Below are 16,525 nucleotides of genomic sequence, written 5' to 3' on the forward strand. Positions count from 1 at the left end.
TGGCACCATGGGTGGTCCTGCTGCACAGGAAGGGAGGAAAAAGAACGGGAGAGCTATAGCGATAGGGGATTCTATTGTAAGGGGAATAGATAGGCATTTCTGCGGCCGCAAATGAGACTCCAGGATGGTATGTTGCCTCCCTGGTGCAAGGGTCAAGGATGTCTCGAGGCGGCTGCAGGGCATTCTGGAGGGGGAGGGTGAACAGCCAGTTGTCACGGTGCATATAGGTATCAACGATATAGGTAAAAAATGGGATAGGTCCTAAAAGCTGAATTTAGGGAGTTAGGAGGTAAATTAAAAAATAGGACCTCAAAGGTAGTAATCTCAGGATTGCTACCAGTGCCACGTGCTAGTCAGAGTAGAAATAGAAGGATATTTCAGATGAATACGTGGCTAGAGGAATGGTGCAAGGGGGAGGGATTCAAATTCCTGGGACATTGGAACCGGTTCTGGGGGAGGTGGGACCAGTACAAACTGGACGGTTTGCAGCTGGATGGGACTGGAACCGATGTCCTAGGGAGAGTGTTTGCTAGTGCTGTTGGGGTGGGTTTAAACTAAAATGGCAGGGGGTTGGGAACCTGTGCAAGGAGACAGAGGAAAGGGAAGCAAGGATAGAAACAAAAGACAGGAAGGAGAAAGCAAAAGTGGAAGGCAGAGAAATCAAGGGTGTAAAGCAAACAGGGCCACAGTAAATCAGAATTCTAAAAGGACTAAGAGTGTTAAAAAATCAAGCCTGAAGGCTTTGTGTCTTAATGCGAGGAGTATTCGTAATAAGGTGGATGAATTAGCTGCACAAATAGATGTAAACGGATATGATATAATTGGGATTACGGAGACATGGCTCCAGGATGGCCAAGACTGGGAATTGAACACCCAGGGGTATTCAATATTCAGGAACGACAGGAAAAAAGGAAAAGGAGGTGGGGTAGCATTGCTGGTTAAAGAGGAGATTAACACAATAGTAAGGAAGGACATTAGCTCTGATGATGTGGAATCTGTATGGGCAGAGCTGAGAAATACCAAGAGGCAGAAAACGTTAGTGGGAGTTGTATACAGACCCCCAAACAGTAATGCGGAGGTTGGGGATGGCATTAAATGGGAAATTAGAGACGCGTGCATTAATGGCACAGCAGTTATCATGGGTGACTTTTATTATGTCCGTGTATAATTGAGACACGGACAGCAGGAGTTGATTTAAACAAGTCTTTACTGAATGGAGTCAATCGGGAAAAACAAACTACAGAGGGCTGTTAGCGCCTTTTATACAGGGGTGGTCACTGCCGGTACTGCAGTCTGAGACCAGTTATTCTCTTAAAGGTACATACACAACAATTTCTCCCCTTTTAGATAAACAGTACATAACATTCATTTAACAACTAAATGATAACTAATTACAATCACAATTACGGTTGCTAGATCCATTGGTTGAGTTTAAGCAATTATAAGTTCAGTCTTTGAGGAGGCTTCCTGATTCTGTCTGGATAACGCCTCTTTGGGGTATCAGGTTCTTCTGGCAAGGTTGAGTCGGGATCAATGTCGTTGTTTGGTTCATCGGCTTCCAATATCACCGATTCTGCGGTAGATGCAATTGGAACGTCGGTTTCATCGCCAGGTGTATCAGATCGTGGTGTGGAGTTGACGTTTTCCAGTGACTCTAGAATCTGGTCAGCATGGCGTCTTACAATGCTCTCTCCAACGTCCACGGTATACGAGAGGTCCTTGCCGTGTACAAATCGTTCCTGGCTGCCATTTCTCAGTGCGGTAGTCCCGGGCCAAAACTGGTTGACCTATCTTAAAACTCCTGGTCGGCCTTTCATTCATATTCTGAAACTGCCTGTTCTCCGCATCTCTTCTGATGTTCGGCTTAACCAGATCCAAGCAGCATCGTAGTCTTCGATTGAAGAACATCATGGCAGGAGTCTGTTTGGTAACCGCATGTGTCGCATTCCGGTAGGCAAACAAGAAGTTGTCCACCTTGTGTTGTAGGGGTATATCTTCATTACACATTGCCTTGATAGCCTTCTTGAATGTTTGAACAAACCTCTCGGCCAATCCATTAGTGGCTGGATGATATGGGGCAGATGTGTAATGCTTAACACCATTGTTCTTTAAGAACCTCCGGAACTCTTCAGACACAAACTGTGGTCCATTGTCAGAGCAAATCTGTTCAGGCAGCCCATTCCTGGCGAATATGGTTCGTAAAACTGCGATAGTTTTTTCTGTGGTGGTTGAGGACATTTTTATTACCTCTGGCCACTTTGAATGTGCATCCACTGCAATTAAAAACATCGAGTCCATGAAGGGACCAGCAAAATCAATGTGCACCCTTTGCCATGGAGATGAGGGCCACTCCCATGGATGTAGAGGAGCTTGTGGTGGGGCGTTTTGGACCTTCTGGCATCCTGCACAGCTCTTGGTCATCTCTTCGATTTCTCTATCGATTCCCGGCCACCACACAAACGCTCTGGCTAAGTTCTTCATTTTTACCCCACCCAGATGACCCTCATGAAGCTCATTGAGCACTCTATCCGTCAACTTAGGTGGAATTACTACTCTGGATCCACACATCAAGGTTCCTCTGCACACTGACAGCTGTTCTCTTCTCGGCGAGAATGTTGGCAGCAGTGGTTCGCCATGTGCTGGCCATCCCTTCACCGTTAAAATCACAGACCCGGGATAGTGTCGGGTCATTCCGTGTTTCCTTTTCTATGTTTGCATTCGTCACAGGGAGACATTCGACTATGGTCGAGTGGAATATCTCCATTGGGTACACTGCAAGGTCTTCTTCCACCATCGGCAACGGTAGGCGCGACAATCCATCAGCATTCCCATGCTGTTTAGTTCCTTTGAACTCGATGTCATATTGGTGTGCCCCTAGGAAAAGGGACCACCTCTGCAGCCGTTGCGCGGTCATTATCGGTACGCCCTTCTGAGGGTTGAAAATGGAGACAAGAGGTTGATGATCAGTTAGTAGAGTAAATTTTTGACCGTGCAGGTAGTGATTGAACTTCTTCACCCCCCACACTAGGCTGAGGGCCTCTCTGTCAATCTGGGCGTAGTTACGCTTGGCAGAAGTTAACGAGCGCGACGCAAAAGCTATCGGCCTCTCTAAACCATCAAGGAATTTATGCAACAGTACCGCCCCAATGCCGTAGGGAGATGCATCACACGCCAGTCTGATCGGCAGTGCTGGGTTGTAGTGAGCCAATACTTCTCTTGAAGTGATTAAGTCCTTACTCTTCTGAAAGGCCCGCTTACAGTCATTGCTCCATTTCCATGCTACTCCCATTCGTAGTAGGGCGTTCAGTGGGTGCAGAATTGTGGACAAATTCGGTAAAAACTTATGGTAGTAATTCACCAATCCGAGGAATGACCTCAGTTGCGACACATTTTCAGGCGCTGGGGCCTTAACAACCGCTTCAATTTTGTCAGGGGACTTATGTAACCCCTCTTCATTAATCACGTGGCCACAATACGATATCTGTTTCTTAAAAAACTCGCACTTGGGGCGGTTGGCTCGTAGCCCATGTTCCCATAGTCTAGTGAGCACCTGTTCTAGGTTGTTAAGGTGTTCACTGTCATCTTCACCTGTCACAAGGATGTCGTCCAAGTAACACTGAGTCCCCGGAATCCCTTGCAGGACTTGTTCCATCGCTCTTTGCCATATCGCCGGATCCGATGCTACTCCGAATACCAATCGATGATACTGGTAAAGACCTTTGTGAGTGTTTATCGTGAGATACTTCCTAGAGGATTCTTCAACCTCCATCTGCAAATATGCTTGTGCTAGGTCAATTTTTGTAAAACGCTTCCCTCCAGATAGTGAGGCGAAGGTGTCTTCTATCCTTGGAGGAGGATATTGTACTGTGTGAAGGACTGGGTTCACCGTCACCTTGAAGTCCCCACAGATGCGAACCTTCCTTGGCTCCTCAGACTTATTGCTTAACGTTTTCTTCATGACAGGAACGATGGGCGTCGCCCACTCGCTCCAGTCGACCTTAGACAACACGCCTGCCTTCTCCAGATTCTCCAGCTCTGCCTCGACGGCTGGGCGAATTGCATATGGTACTGGTCTTGCTTTGAAAAACTTGGGAATTGCATTCTCTTCTATTTTTATCGAGGCGGTTACGCCTTTAAGAGTGCCCAGTTCTTGTTGAAATACCGCTTTGGCGTTAGCTAAGATTGTTGACAATCGTCCAGGAGTGACGTCTTCATCTTTTTTACCATCCACCGTCATTGCATGAATGGAGTGCCAATCTAAGCTTATCTTCCTGATTCTTTCACGTAGAGATACAATTTCTGTATTTTCTTGCCGTTTTATTCGACAGGCACCCTTATTTTTCCTCTGGGGTATACTTTTTGCCCCGTATACGTCGTCAAGACGATGGATGTCTCTCTCAAGGGTATGTGTGAGAATAGCCGCTCGTAGTCTCGTCGATTCATGATGGTTAGCGCTGATCCTGTATCCAATTCCATTTTAACTTGGGACCCTGCTATCGTGAGGGTGACCCAAATGGTTCGGTGATCCTCTTTTGCGATTACATTGTGAAGTTTGAGACAGCTTAGTCTCTTGTTCCCGGATTCACTATCACTCATCTGGTCTCCGGAACTACTGTCCGTCATCTTTTGTACTTTCTTGTACGGTTCTTTAGTAGCCTTTTTGTTGTCGCTGGTCTTCTTCCCAGACCTTCAAACTCGTGCAATGTGTCCCATCTTTCCACACTGCCTGCATATTTTGTCCTTGGACCAGCAGTCCTTCTGGTCATGGTTAGTTCTGCCGCAGCGATAACATTTTGCAAATCCCCATGTCATTTCGTGGGTGCCGTATTCCTGTGGCTTTTGTTGTATTTCCGCAGCTCCCCTGGCTGCTGCTTCGTACGATACTGCCACGCTGAAAGCCTTATCTAGCGTCAGCTCTTTCTCTGAGAGTAACCTCTTCTGGGTTCCTTCACTCAGGAGTCCACAGACAAATTTGTCCTGTAGGGTATCTGCCAGTCCTGCTCCGAACTGGCAGTGCTTTGATAGCTTGCGTAGTTCCGTAAGGTACTCAGCATTGCTCTCATCTTTGTGCTGAGTTCTCCTGTGGAATTTAAATCTTTCTGCTATCAGCAGCGGTGCAGGGTTTAGGTGTTCCTGTAGGACAGCAACAATTTCATTAAAACTCTTCGCCTTCGGTTTGGCTGGAGTAATCAGGTCCCGCAATAGGCCGTACGTTCTAGCGCCCATTAAGTTTAGCAATACCGATGCCTTTTTCTCATCGGCTATTTCGTTTGCCTCGCAATATACCTCGACTCTTTCCACATACGTGGTCCAGTCCTCTATTGTATTATCAAAGGCAGTGATACAGCCAGTCTTTGGCATCTTGAAAATCTAAAATGGCGTCTCCCGCGCTTTGCCTTCTTCCCCGCTGTTGCTAGCGCTGCTTTCCGCAGTTTCCGTTGCAACCTGCAACTCCTCGCGGTTTCCTGCGCGTTTAATATTTCTTTTTTTATTATTTTCCCGTCGTGGAACAACCCTGTGGGACTCTTGCCTCCCTCTTCTCGGGTCTGTACGCAGCCCGGCTTCGTAGCACCGGCCGCGCCCTGTGTGCTCCACCCTCTCTCTCTCCTCTTCCCGACAACGCTGCTCGGCCCCGTTGCAAGCCACCCGCTCGAGTTCGCGGCCGCCGCAGCCCAGGAAGGATCAGTGTACTACCTGCCACCAGCCCAATTAGCTAAAGCACTGTCGACAGGAACCAGGCCCCGCTTTCGACAGCTTCTCCAGCAATCTTCAACTCCGCTGACTCAGGGGCGGATACCCATGGTCGACGCCCATTTCTACTGCTTCGTTCTTCCTTCTGGCCTCGACCTCTGCTCACTTCGCTTCAGGAATGGATCCCAGGAGGTGGTGCAGACTGTAGGTAAGTTTGTATCTGCTCGTCGCCAGTATTATGTCCGTGTATAATTGAGACACGGACAGCAGGAGTTGATTTAAACAAGTCTTTACTGAATGGAATCAATCGGGAAAAACTGAAACTACAGAGGGCTGTTAGCGCCTTTTATACAGGGGTGGTCACTGCCGGTACTGCAGTCTGAGACCAGTTATTCTCTTAAAGGTAAATACACAACAACTTTAATCTACATATAGATTGGGCTAACCAAATTAGTAACAATACTGTGGAGGAGGAATTCCTAGAGTGTATACAGGATGATTTCCTGGATCAATATGTCGAGGAACCAACTAGAGATCAGGCCATCTTAGACTGGGTATTATGTAATGAGAAAGGGTTAATTAGCAATCTTGTGCGAGGCCCCTTGGGGAGGAGCAATCATAATATGATAGAATTTTTCATTAAAATGGAGAGTGAAATAGTTGACTCAGAGACTAGGGTCCTGAATTTAAATAAAGAAAACTACGATGGTATGAGGCACGAGTTGGCTAGGATGGATTGGGGAACGTTACTTAAAGGGTTGACAGTGGGTAGGCAATGGCAAACATTTAAAGATCACATGGATGAACTACAGAATTTGTTCATCCCTGTTTGGCATAAAAATAAAACAAAAAAGGTGACTCAACCGTGGCTAACAAGGGAAATTAGGGATAGCATAAGATCCAAGGAGAGGACATATAATTTGGCCAGAAAAAGCAGCAAACCTGAGGATTGGGAGCAGTTTAGGATTCAACAAAGGAGGACAAAGGGATTAATTAAGAGGGGGGAAATAGATTGAGAGTAAGCTTGCAGGGAACATAAAAACTGACTGTAAAAGCTTCTATAGATATGTGAAGAGAAAAAGATTGGTGAAGTCAAGCGTAGGTCCCTTGCAGTCAGAATCAGGGGAATTTATAATGGGGAACAAAGAAATGGCAGACCAATTAAATACATACTTCACAAAGGAGGACACAAATAACCTCCCAGAGATGTCAGGGAACATAGTTCTAATGAGAGGGAGGAATTGAATGAAATCAGTATTTGTAGGGAAATGGTGTTAGGGAAATTGATGGAATTGAAGGCCGATAAATCCCCAGGGCCTGATAATCTACATCCTAGGGTACTTAAGGAAGTGGCCCTAGAAATAGTAGATGCACTGCTGGTCATCTTCCAAAATTCGATAGACTCGAACAGTTCCCATGGATTGGAGGATAGCTAATGTAACCCCACTATTTAAAAAGGGTGGTAGAGAGAAAACGGAGAATTATAGGCCGGTAAGCCTGACATCGGTAGTGGGGAAAATGCTAGAGTCCATTATAAAAGATGTAATAGCAGAGCACTTGGAAAACAGTGACAGGATCGGACAAAGTCAACATGGATTTACAAAAGGTAAATCATGCTTGACTAATCTACTGGAATTTTTTGAGGATGTAATTGGTAGGATAAGGGAGAACCAGTGGATGTGGTGTATTTGGACTTTCAGAAGGCTTTCGATAAGGTCCCGCATAAGAGATTAGCGTGTAAAGTTAAAGCACATGGGACTGGGGGTAAGGCACTATCTTGGATAGAGAACTGGTTGGCAGAGAGGAAGCAAAGAGTTGAAATAAACGGGTCTTTTTCCGAGTGGCAGGCAGTGACTAGTGGGGTACCGCAGGGGTCGGTGCTAGGACCCCAGCTATTCACAATATATATAAATGATCTAGACGAGGGAACTAGATGTAATATCTCCAAGTTTGCAGACGACACAAAGCTGGGTGGGCGTGTGTGCTGTGAGGAGGATGCAGAGAAACTCCAGTACGATTTGGACAGTTTGGGTGATTGGGCAGATGCATGGCAAATGCAGTATAATGTGGATAAATGCAAGGTTATCCACTTCGGTGGCAAAAACAGGAAGGCAGATTATTATCTGAATGGCAATAGATTGGGAAAAGGGGAAGTGCAACGAGACCTGGGTGTCCTTGTGCACCAGTCGCTGAAGGTAAGCATGCAGGTGCAGCAGGCGGTTAAGAAGGCAAATGGTATGTTGGCCTACATAGCGAGAGGATTCGAGTACAGGAGAAATGATGTCTTGCTGCAGTTGTACAGGGCCTTGGTGAGACCACACCTTGAGTATTGTGTGCAGTTTTGGTCACCTTATCTGAGGAAGGATGTTCTTGCCATGGAGAGAGTGCAGCGAAGATTCACCAGACTGATACCTGGGATGGCAGGAATGACGTATGAGGAGAGATTGGGTCGATTAGGCTTGTACTCGCTGGAGTTTAGAAGAATGAGATGGGATCTCATTGAAACTTATAAAATTCTAACAGGTCTAGACAGACTAGATGCAGGAAGAATGTTCCCGATGGCGGGGGAGTCCAGAACCAGGGGTCACAGTCTAAGGATAAGGGGTAAGCCATTTAGGACTGAGATGAGGAGGAATTTCTTCACCGAAAGAGTGGTGAACCTGTGGAATTCTCTGCCACACAGGGCAGTTGAGTCTAATTCATTAAATATATTCAAGCAGGAGTTGGATATATTTCTTAAGGCTAAAGGGATCAAGGGATATGGGGAGAAAGCAGGGACAGGGTACTGAATTTGGATGATCAGCCATGATCTCATTAAATGGCGGAGTGGGCTCAAGGGGCCGAATGGCCTACTCCTGCTCCTTTCTTCTATGTTTCTATGAGTGCTTAGATTGGATTTTGAAAACACAAGTAGGCACCACCAGTTACTATTTCTTTTGATTGGCTTACATTTCCAAATCATATCTACCCACGAATGCTTTTACCAGTCAGTGTTAAAAGATCGAATAATGAACTCGGCCCCTGTGTAGCTCCATCAACAACAGACATTGCTTGGCAGTGCACAAGGTTGTGAATAGAAGACTGCTCCAATTGAAGTTTTGACTAATTTTCTGGTGAACATAAGAACATAAGAAACAGGAGCAGGAGTTGGCCAGTCGGCCCCTCGAGCCTGCTCCGCCATTCAATAAGATCATGGCTGATCCAATCTTGGCCTCAACACCACTTTCCCGCTCTCTCCCCATACCCCTCGACTCCCTTGTAGTTCAAATGTCTGTCAATCTTTGCCTTGAATATATTCAATGAATCCGCCTCCACTGCTCTCTGGGGTAGCGAATTCCAAAGATTCACGACACTCAGAGAAGAAATTCCTCCTCATCTCCGTCTTAAATGGGCGGCCCCTTATCCTGAAACTATGCCCCCTAGTCCTAGATACCCCCACTAGGGGAAACATCCTCTCAGCATCCACCCTGTCAAGCCCCCTCAGAATCTTATATGTTTCAATAAGATCACCTCTCATTCTTCTAAACTCCAATGAGTATAGGCCTAACCTGCTCAACCTTTCATCATACGTCAATCCCTTCATCCCAGGAATCAACCTAGTGAATCTTCTCTGCATTGCCTCCAATGCAAGTACATTCCTCCTTAAATATGGAGACCAAAACTGTACGCAGTACTCCAAGTGCGGTCTCACCAATGCCCAGTAAAGTTGTATCAAAACTTCCCTACTTTCCATTAGCCTTCCTAATTACTTGCTGTACCTGCATGCTAACTTTTTGTCTTTCATGTACTCGGACCCCCAGATCCCCCTCTACCGCAGCATTTTGTAGTCTCACTCCATTTAAATAATAAACAAAGTCATCCGCCATTCTCCACAGTATGGACCACCATAAAAACACTTTAAAAAAAGCCCATAGATTGAATCAGAATTCATCTTCAATAATGTGAAATAACTAGAAGTGAGTCACTCAAAATGTGCAACTGATTTCTGCTTTTTCGTTCCATATTGACAGGAAATGATTTTAAATTGCCTTACGTGAGGGCACACCGCAGAAATCTACTTTTGAACCGTAATACTCAGGGCTTAGACAGACACAAAAAGACAAATGCCTACAAGTGACAATTATTAACATGGAAGGTGCCAAAACAAAACTCAAAGTTGGGGAAATTACTCCCGCCGGTAATTGTAGCTGGCACAGTTACAAAATGAGGAGTTCCTGTTTTGTGGTCACTAGTCCGGTAACATAATCAAAAGGCTATGGAACCCGAAGGGATTTAAGAACATTACAAAATGTTTTTGTAATTGCGTGAGGCAAGATTGCCACCTCTCTGGTCAATGCAGGACTCCTCCAGTCCTCCTCCTTGCCACAGATTGCAAACATTTCCAGAATCTGAGTTACGGCAGGAGATTGGGGAAAGCCTCATGGAAATTCCAGGTATCAAGTCTGCAGGGAGGACAAAAAGTGTAACTTCCTGTTGACAGCTGCAGCCGATGAGAGGTTTTCAGCTCAGACTGGATCAACCCCCACCCCCAGATAGAGGAAGTGTGGTGGCAAGAGAGAGAAAGAAACATAGCAAATGTGGAGACTAGAGAAGCTGGAAGATGAGGACTGTTCTCCTTAGAGCAGAGAAGGTTACAGGGAAATTTAATAGTGGTGTTCAAAATTATTAGGGGTTTTGGTAGAGTAAATAAGGAGAAACTGTTTCCGCTGGCTGAAGAGTCATTAACCAGTGGACACAGATTTAAGATAACTGGCAAAAGAACCAGAGTGGGAATGAGGAGAATTTTTTTAATGCAGTGAGTTGCTATGATCTGGAATGCACTGTCTGAAAGGGTGCTGGAAGCAGATTCAATAGTAACTTTCAAAAGGGAATTGGATAAATACTTGAAGTGGAAAGATCTGCAAGGCTATGGAGAAAGAGCAGGGGAGTGAGACTAATTGGATCGCTCTTTCAAAGAGTTGGCACAGGCACGATGGGCCGAATGGCCTCCTTCTGTGCTGTAAGATTCTATGATAAATAGATTTGAGCAGCAGTCCTGGGGCCTGGGCCAATGATCGGTTGGTCTGGCTCTTATTCTACCATCTGCAACATTAACACAAGGATATTTCGGCAGAAGTTGCTTTTACACTGACGAGAGCAGTAACTCCGGGTTTAACTGAGGAGGTGTTATATTTCCCAAAGCTAGTGATGGTGACTAGCAGCTTACAGTCTTTTTCAAAATGCACTTCACTCTGCACCTTGAGTAATGCAAGACCCGATTTTAACTTGGGGTGGGGTCAAACGGGCAAATAAGCATTTTGAGCAAGATTAATGTTTTTGTGCGCCACCCTGGTCTCAATGCAGTCATGAGTCCAGGGTCTCAGAAAATCATCTTACAAATAGGCTCTGGACCTGGGAACGGTGATACAGTATTTATAACCTGCGGGGTCAGACGGTTGGACTAGGGTTTAACATACCCGCTGTGTTGCGTGATTAAGCATCTCTTGCCACGCTGAATCGAATTGCCGTTCCTCATCTTCCAGCAGCCTCTGTTCAGCCAGAGCAATGGTCTCTTTGGCTGCCCGTAAAACCTCAGTGGCTCTTTGAAAATCCTGGGTAGCCTTCTGGGCCTCCAGCTGTGCCTGTGGGGGAAACAAAATAAACAGCAACATTATTTTTGTGAGAATATATGAAATCAGAAGTCTTCTGACAAGTTTGTTAAGGACAATCAAAGGATTCAATATCCATTCCTTCCATCACCAGTGCACTGTGTGAACAATCTATAGAATGCACTGCAGCAACTCACCATAGTTACTTCAACTGCACCTCCCAAGCCCATGACCTCTACTACCAAGAAGGACAAGAGAAGCAGTGCCGTCACCTCCAAGTTCTCCTCCAAGTCACACACCATCCCGACTTGGACATACATCACCCGCCGTTCCTTCATCGTCACTGGGGCAGAATCCTGTAATTCCCCACCTAACACCATTGTGGGAGCACCATCAACGCAAGCACTGCAGCAGTTCAAGGAGAAGGTCCACCACCTTCTCAGGGCAACTAGGGATGGGCATTGAATTTTGGCCTTGCCAGTGATGCCCACATCCCAAGAACAAATAGCAAGTGGGAGTGGGAGCCAGGTGAAGAGAGTCACTGGGAGCCTTGACTAAGCGAAGACCCAGCATGCCAAAGACTTCGTGCCTAGTCTTTGAAATAAAGACGAAGGCACTGGTCAAAGTGTTAGCCACTTCGTGGGAATTTTTAAAAAAATCCTTTTAAACTGCGTAATGGACAATATTTTTCAGATGAATACAAGGATAAAGGTCTAATCCAGGTCATGGGTTCAAGTCCCACTCCCGAGACTTGAGCACATAATCTAGGCTGACACTCCAGTGCAGTACGGAGGGAGTGCTGCACTGTCGGAGGTGCCGTCTTTTGGATGAGACGTTAAACCGAGGCCCCGTCTGCCCTCTCAAGTGGATGTAAAAGATCCCATGGCACTATTCAAAGAACAGCAGGGGAGTTATCCCCAGTGTCCTGACCAACATTTATCCCTCAACCAAAACCTAAAACTAATTACAGGAAGCTTTGTGCTATCCGGAGGTGAACCATCCGGCAAACTGGAGCCACCGGCAAAAATCAGGAGCCGTTTTTTATTCTTTTTGTTTGTTTTCTTAGCTTTTTTTCCCCCCCCCCAGTCAAGCAGTGCAAGGTCTGTAGCTATAGCAACAGCTTTAGTTACAGAGGTTTGCAGCCACACCCGAGTGTTTAGAAGCTGTTGCTAAGCAACAGTGTTTGTTGTCAGATACGGAGATAAGAATCTCCGTATCTTTCAACATTACCTCTGGAGTGTACGGCAGTTTTGAGGGAACGGCAGCAGCTCGGTCCCGTCGGTGCCGGATAGCACAAAGTTTCCTGTATCTGGTCATTTATCTCAATGCTGTTTGTGGGAGCTTGGTGAGCTGCCACATTTCCTACATTGCAACAGGGACTACACTTCAAAAGTACTTAATTGGCTGTAAAGTACTTTGGGACATCCTGAGGTCGTGAAAGGCGCTATATAAATGCAAGTCTTTTATCTGGGGCAGTATATCAAGACACTAATCCGTGCGAGTGCGAGTGCGAGTGCTCATCAGTGACACAGAGTGACCAAGGAATGTAGATCAGATATACATTTATTAAAAAGAATGGATAGTTTCAAAATAATGTTGGTTGAAAACTCCAACAGCTGTATTGCAGTAACATGTCAAACTTGCATGAAATCATTACTAGATCATAATTTATGGTGCAGGACAATTTGCAAGACCAGAACCTCCTGAGACCCTCACTTTGTACAGTACAGATCCATCTAGAAGAACCTATAGCACATTAAGAATGTGATCTGGCCTTTGCTCCCAGTTTTTTCTTGTCCGAAGCTGCTAGATTTCAAGCCTCCAAAAGTGTTCCAAACAAACTGCCGATGTAGCAATGACCACACCGAATGGTTAGGCAATTCAGTTGCTGCTGAAGTGCTGCTTTCTTCCCTCACAACATAGGAATGTTTTCTGAATAAAAAGACTGGCAACAATTGCCAGAAGCAGTTTGACTGTTCCTCGGTCACCACAAGTCAGTACAAACTAGGAGTGGTTAGAATGAAAGACTTGACTGATAAAACTCAAGTCATTTCACAACCAGCTCCTGGGTCATGACATAATCCTTTGAATAAACCAGCAAGTAGCCTGCATTGTTGATCAGTTGAGCAGGTGTTGCTCACAATGGGAACAATTAACCCTGCGAGAGAGGCTGAAGCCCCTTAAATAGTTTGGTGAATTCTAGTTGCGAGCAGTAAGACACAATTCCAATGCAGCTCAGTAAGAAATCCAAATTTTGACATAAGTGTTTGTGACTTTGCTCTGGTGCGAGATTTCGCATCTGTTCTCATTCCCCCACATAACACGCGCTGCACTTCAAAAGGTAATGTGTTGTGTGAAGTGCTTTGACGTGGTAAGGTGCGATATCAATGCAAGAATTATTAGAACAGAACTCTGCTGTTGGAGAAGACATAGAAGATACAACCCAAGAAACAAGCCATTGGGCCCGACTGGTCGGTGCTGGCGTTTACCCTCCAGATGAGCAAACCCACACCGATTCAGGGCAAAAGTGCTCCTTAAACTACATTTTAAAAATATACTCCCAGCCCCTGCCTCCCTCCCCCACAACGTTATCCAACAAATAATCGGGAGAAAAAAGAGAGAAGTTTGATTATCTTCCAAGAAAATGGCACTAAGAATTACATGGTAGTGAATGGCATTCCAAGGTCAGGACTCCCGCTGGTAGAAGGCCAGATATGTTTTAATAAAGCACCATTATTTCAGAAGGAACTTCACACAGATCCTTCCCCAGTAGATCAAAGAGTCAATGCTTTCAGAACCACACAAAAATTAAGGCAAGGACAGAAGTGGCTTATTCTAAAATAGGACAGTATCCTAGCAACCACTTCCTGTCTGAAACCTAGGCTCTCAACTTTAAAGCCACCAGATGTTGAAAAATTGGTTCAAATGCCATAACAATATTAGATTAATTTTGCATAAACATGTAAATTTAATAGAGGTGTTCAACATTCTGAGGGGTTTTGATAGGGTAGATAGGGAGAAATTGTTTCCACGTTTTAGTAATTGCAGAATCTGTATGCACATTTTTAAAACACTAAACAGTCCCGCAGATCATAAAAGCCAACAGATCTACGATATTAATGGAAGCTGTACTGTATTATTAAGGTACAGGGCAGCAAATAGAAAATCTGCAAAACTAACAGAGCCATGCTCTTATTTAGGTAAAATTATTTTGTTCTCTTTTGGATTATTTTCTCTTTTCTGCATGTTTTTCTTTTTTTGGCGGGACTTCAGTGGGTAAGGTGACTCGGCCAATTCTAACTGCCTACCAGGTGGATAGTATTAAATTTTAACAGTCCCACCGGGCGGCAGTGGGTCGTTTGCCAGTTTTACACCTGCCTAGTTTTCCTTTCCACTGACTGCAATAGAAAAGAAAATTGGACCAGGTTGGGGGGGATGCAAATGGGGCGAGTGTGTAAATGTGGCAGGGTGTAAATGGGGTGGAGTTTTTCGCCTTGGCTGGAATCGTTAAAATTGGCCTCTAAGTGTTGCCTTGGGAACAGCAGTCAGTCAGTCAGTGTGTTTGGGTCAAGCTCTCAGTTACTCAAAACTATAAACGGGTTCACGATTTTGTTACACAAACCTCACAGGAGGATATCCTTCCTCTACGTGATTTAAAATTAAACCATGACACTTTCTATCGCTGCAATCGTCAGTCTAAAAACGAAACTGAAAGAAACGCAGAATTTCCTTCAGAATGATTTTCACCCGTGCACACTGCCACAGGACGTACAAGAATAAGTCGATAGTGAGCCCAAACTGTGTCACACTCCAGTGACATCTGCCGACACCCCTACTGGAAAGGGCACAAGCACCTGAACAACAGAGACTGCCTCGTCCAGCATAGCGAATTACACCCCGTTAGGCCGCAAACAATGTTCCCTATAATTTTATTTTAAATAATACCTTTAAATTTGCTGCGTGGTCGCTGCCACACGCGTGGTATCTTAATTGGGAACAGTTTGTGCGGGGCCTGCATGGTGCCTTCCCGATTGCTGCGCGCCTGCAGCTTTGAGAGAGCATTGGCCGCAAGTAGGCCTGGTTTTCTTGGTGCCGGTTGCCTCAAAAATGCGTTAGGCCACTTATTTACATATGCGAAGGGACTAACGCCTGTTTCAGGTTTTTTGCCTTTTCCCAATATGGTGGGTGGCGCACTTCCGGCTCGTAATGCGGGTGTCGCTTCCTGCTGGCCATACTGGAGGCCGAGAAGGCTGTTCAGCACCCAAAACGTGGCTAAATTTCTCGGCCCACATTTGTTAAGTACCGCTCTTCTGTACGGCCCTCAGTACTGCCATATATCTACACTTTAGAAAAGCATAGACTTAGGAGTGATCTGATCGAGGTTTATAAGATGATGAAGGGAATAGATTGTGTTCCAATTAAATAGATTAGGGAGGACCAGGGGTCACAATTTTAAGTTGTATAAGGCCAGATCTAGGTTAGATGTCAGGAGGTGGTTCCTTTCTCATAGAATAGTGGACCTCTGGAACAGGCTGCCAACTCATGCGATGGAAGCCGATTCGTTGAATTTTTCAAGTGAGACCGGTTTCTAGCTGGGGCGGAGATCAGCTCTTACAAAAGATAGGTACTGCAAGGAATTCAGGGACAGAGTGATCTCCTGGACTAGTTTCGATCACTTAGATGGGTCGGACAGGAATTTCCTATATTTTTTCCCCCCCGAATTGGCCTGGGATTTTAAACTGGTTTTTCGCCTCTCCCAGGAGATCACATGGTTTCGGGTGGAGTGTATATATTGTGATGCACAAGGTATCACAATTGTGTGGGTCAGGCTGGACGGACCAGAGGGTCTTTACCTGTCCGCATGCTCATAAATCATCAAAGGAGGCGGACAATCTGTTCTAGTACCACTAACGCCTGCGCTAACCTAAATTTAGGAATCAAAATGTTAGAATGAGCTGCTTCTTGGGTAGTTTATGTTCTCACATCAGCCGCTGAAACTAATACTGATCATCAATTCTGGCATCAGCTGGTCACAAATGCTAAATATATTTATTCCCATGAAAAATTAATGTGTTCGAAAATTAATCACCAAAAAATTGTTACAGCCAATCCCTGCTCTATAAATCAAGCCTTCAGAATATTTTCAAAATCACAAGCCAAATAAATTTATAAAATGCTCATTGTCAGCACAGTCAGAATATCAAACATCGCGATCATACACCCCTGCCGGATTTCAAATGAAGATC

At 45.3% G+C, this 16,525-nt stretch overlaps 1 protein-coding gene across 2 annotated transcripts in view; it reads right to left on the minus strand.

Moving 5' to 3' along the window:
- The window catches only part of sh3bp5b (SH3-domain binding protein 5b (BTK-associated)), an 84,469-nt gene that overhangs the window by 11,695 nt on the left and 56,249 nt on the right, over window positions 1-16,525 (minus strand). For both annotated transcript variants that reach the window (XM_085989034.1, XM_085989033.1), the window contains one exon: window positions 11,148-11,312. In XM_085989034.1, coding sequence (XP_085845160.1) covers window positions 11,148-11,312 — 165 coding nt within the window. The remainder of the gene's footprint in view (window positions 1-11,147; window positions 11,313-16,525) is intronic.

This window comes from Somniosus microcephalus, chromosome 5 (genome assembly GCF_052327205.1).
Source record: "Somniosus microcephalus isolate GS21.2 chromosome 5, FLI_Smic_1.0, whole genome shotgun sequence".
In the NCBI taxonomy this organism is placed as follows: Eukaryota; Metazoa; Chordata; class Chondrichthyes; order Squaliformes; family Somniosidae; genus Somniosus; species Somniosus microcephalus.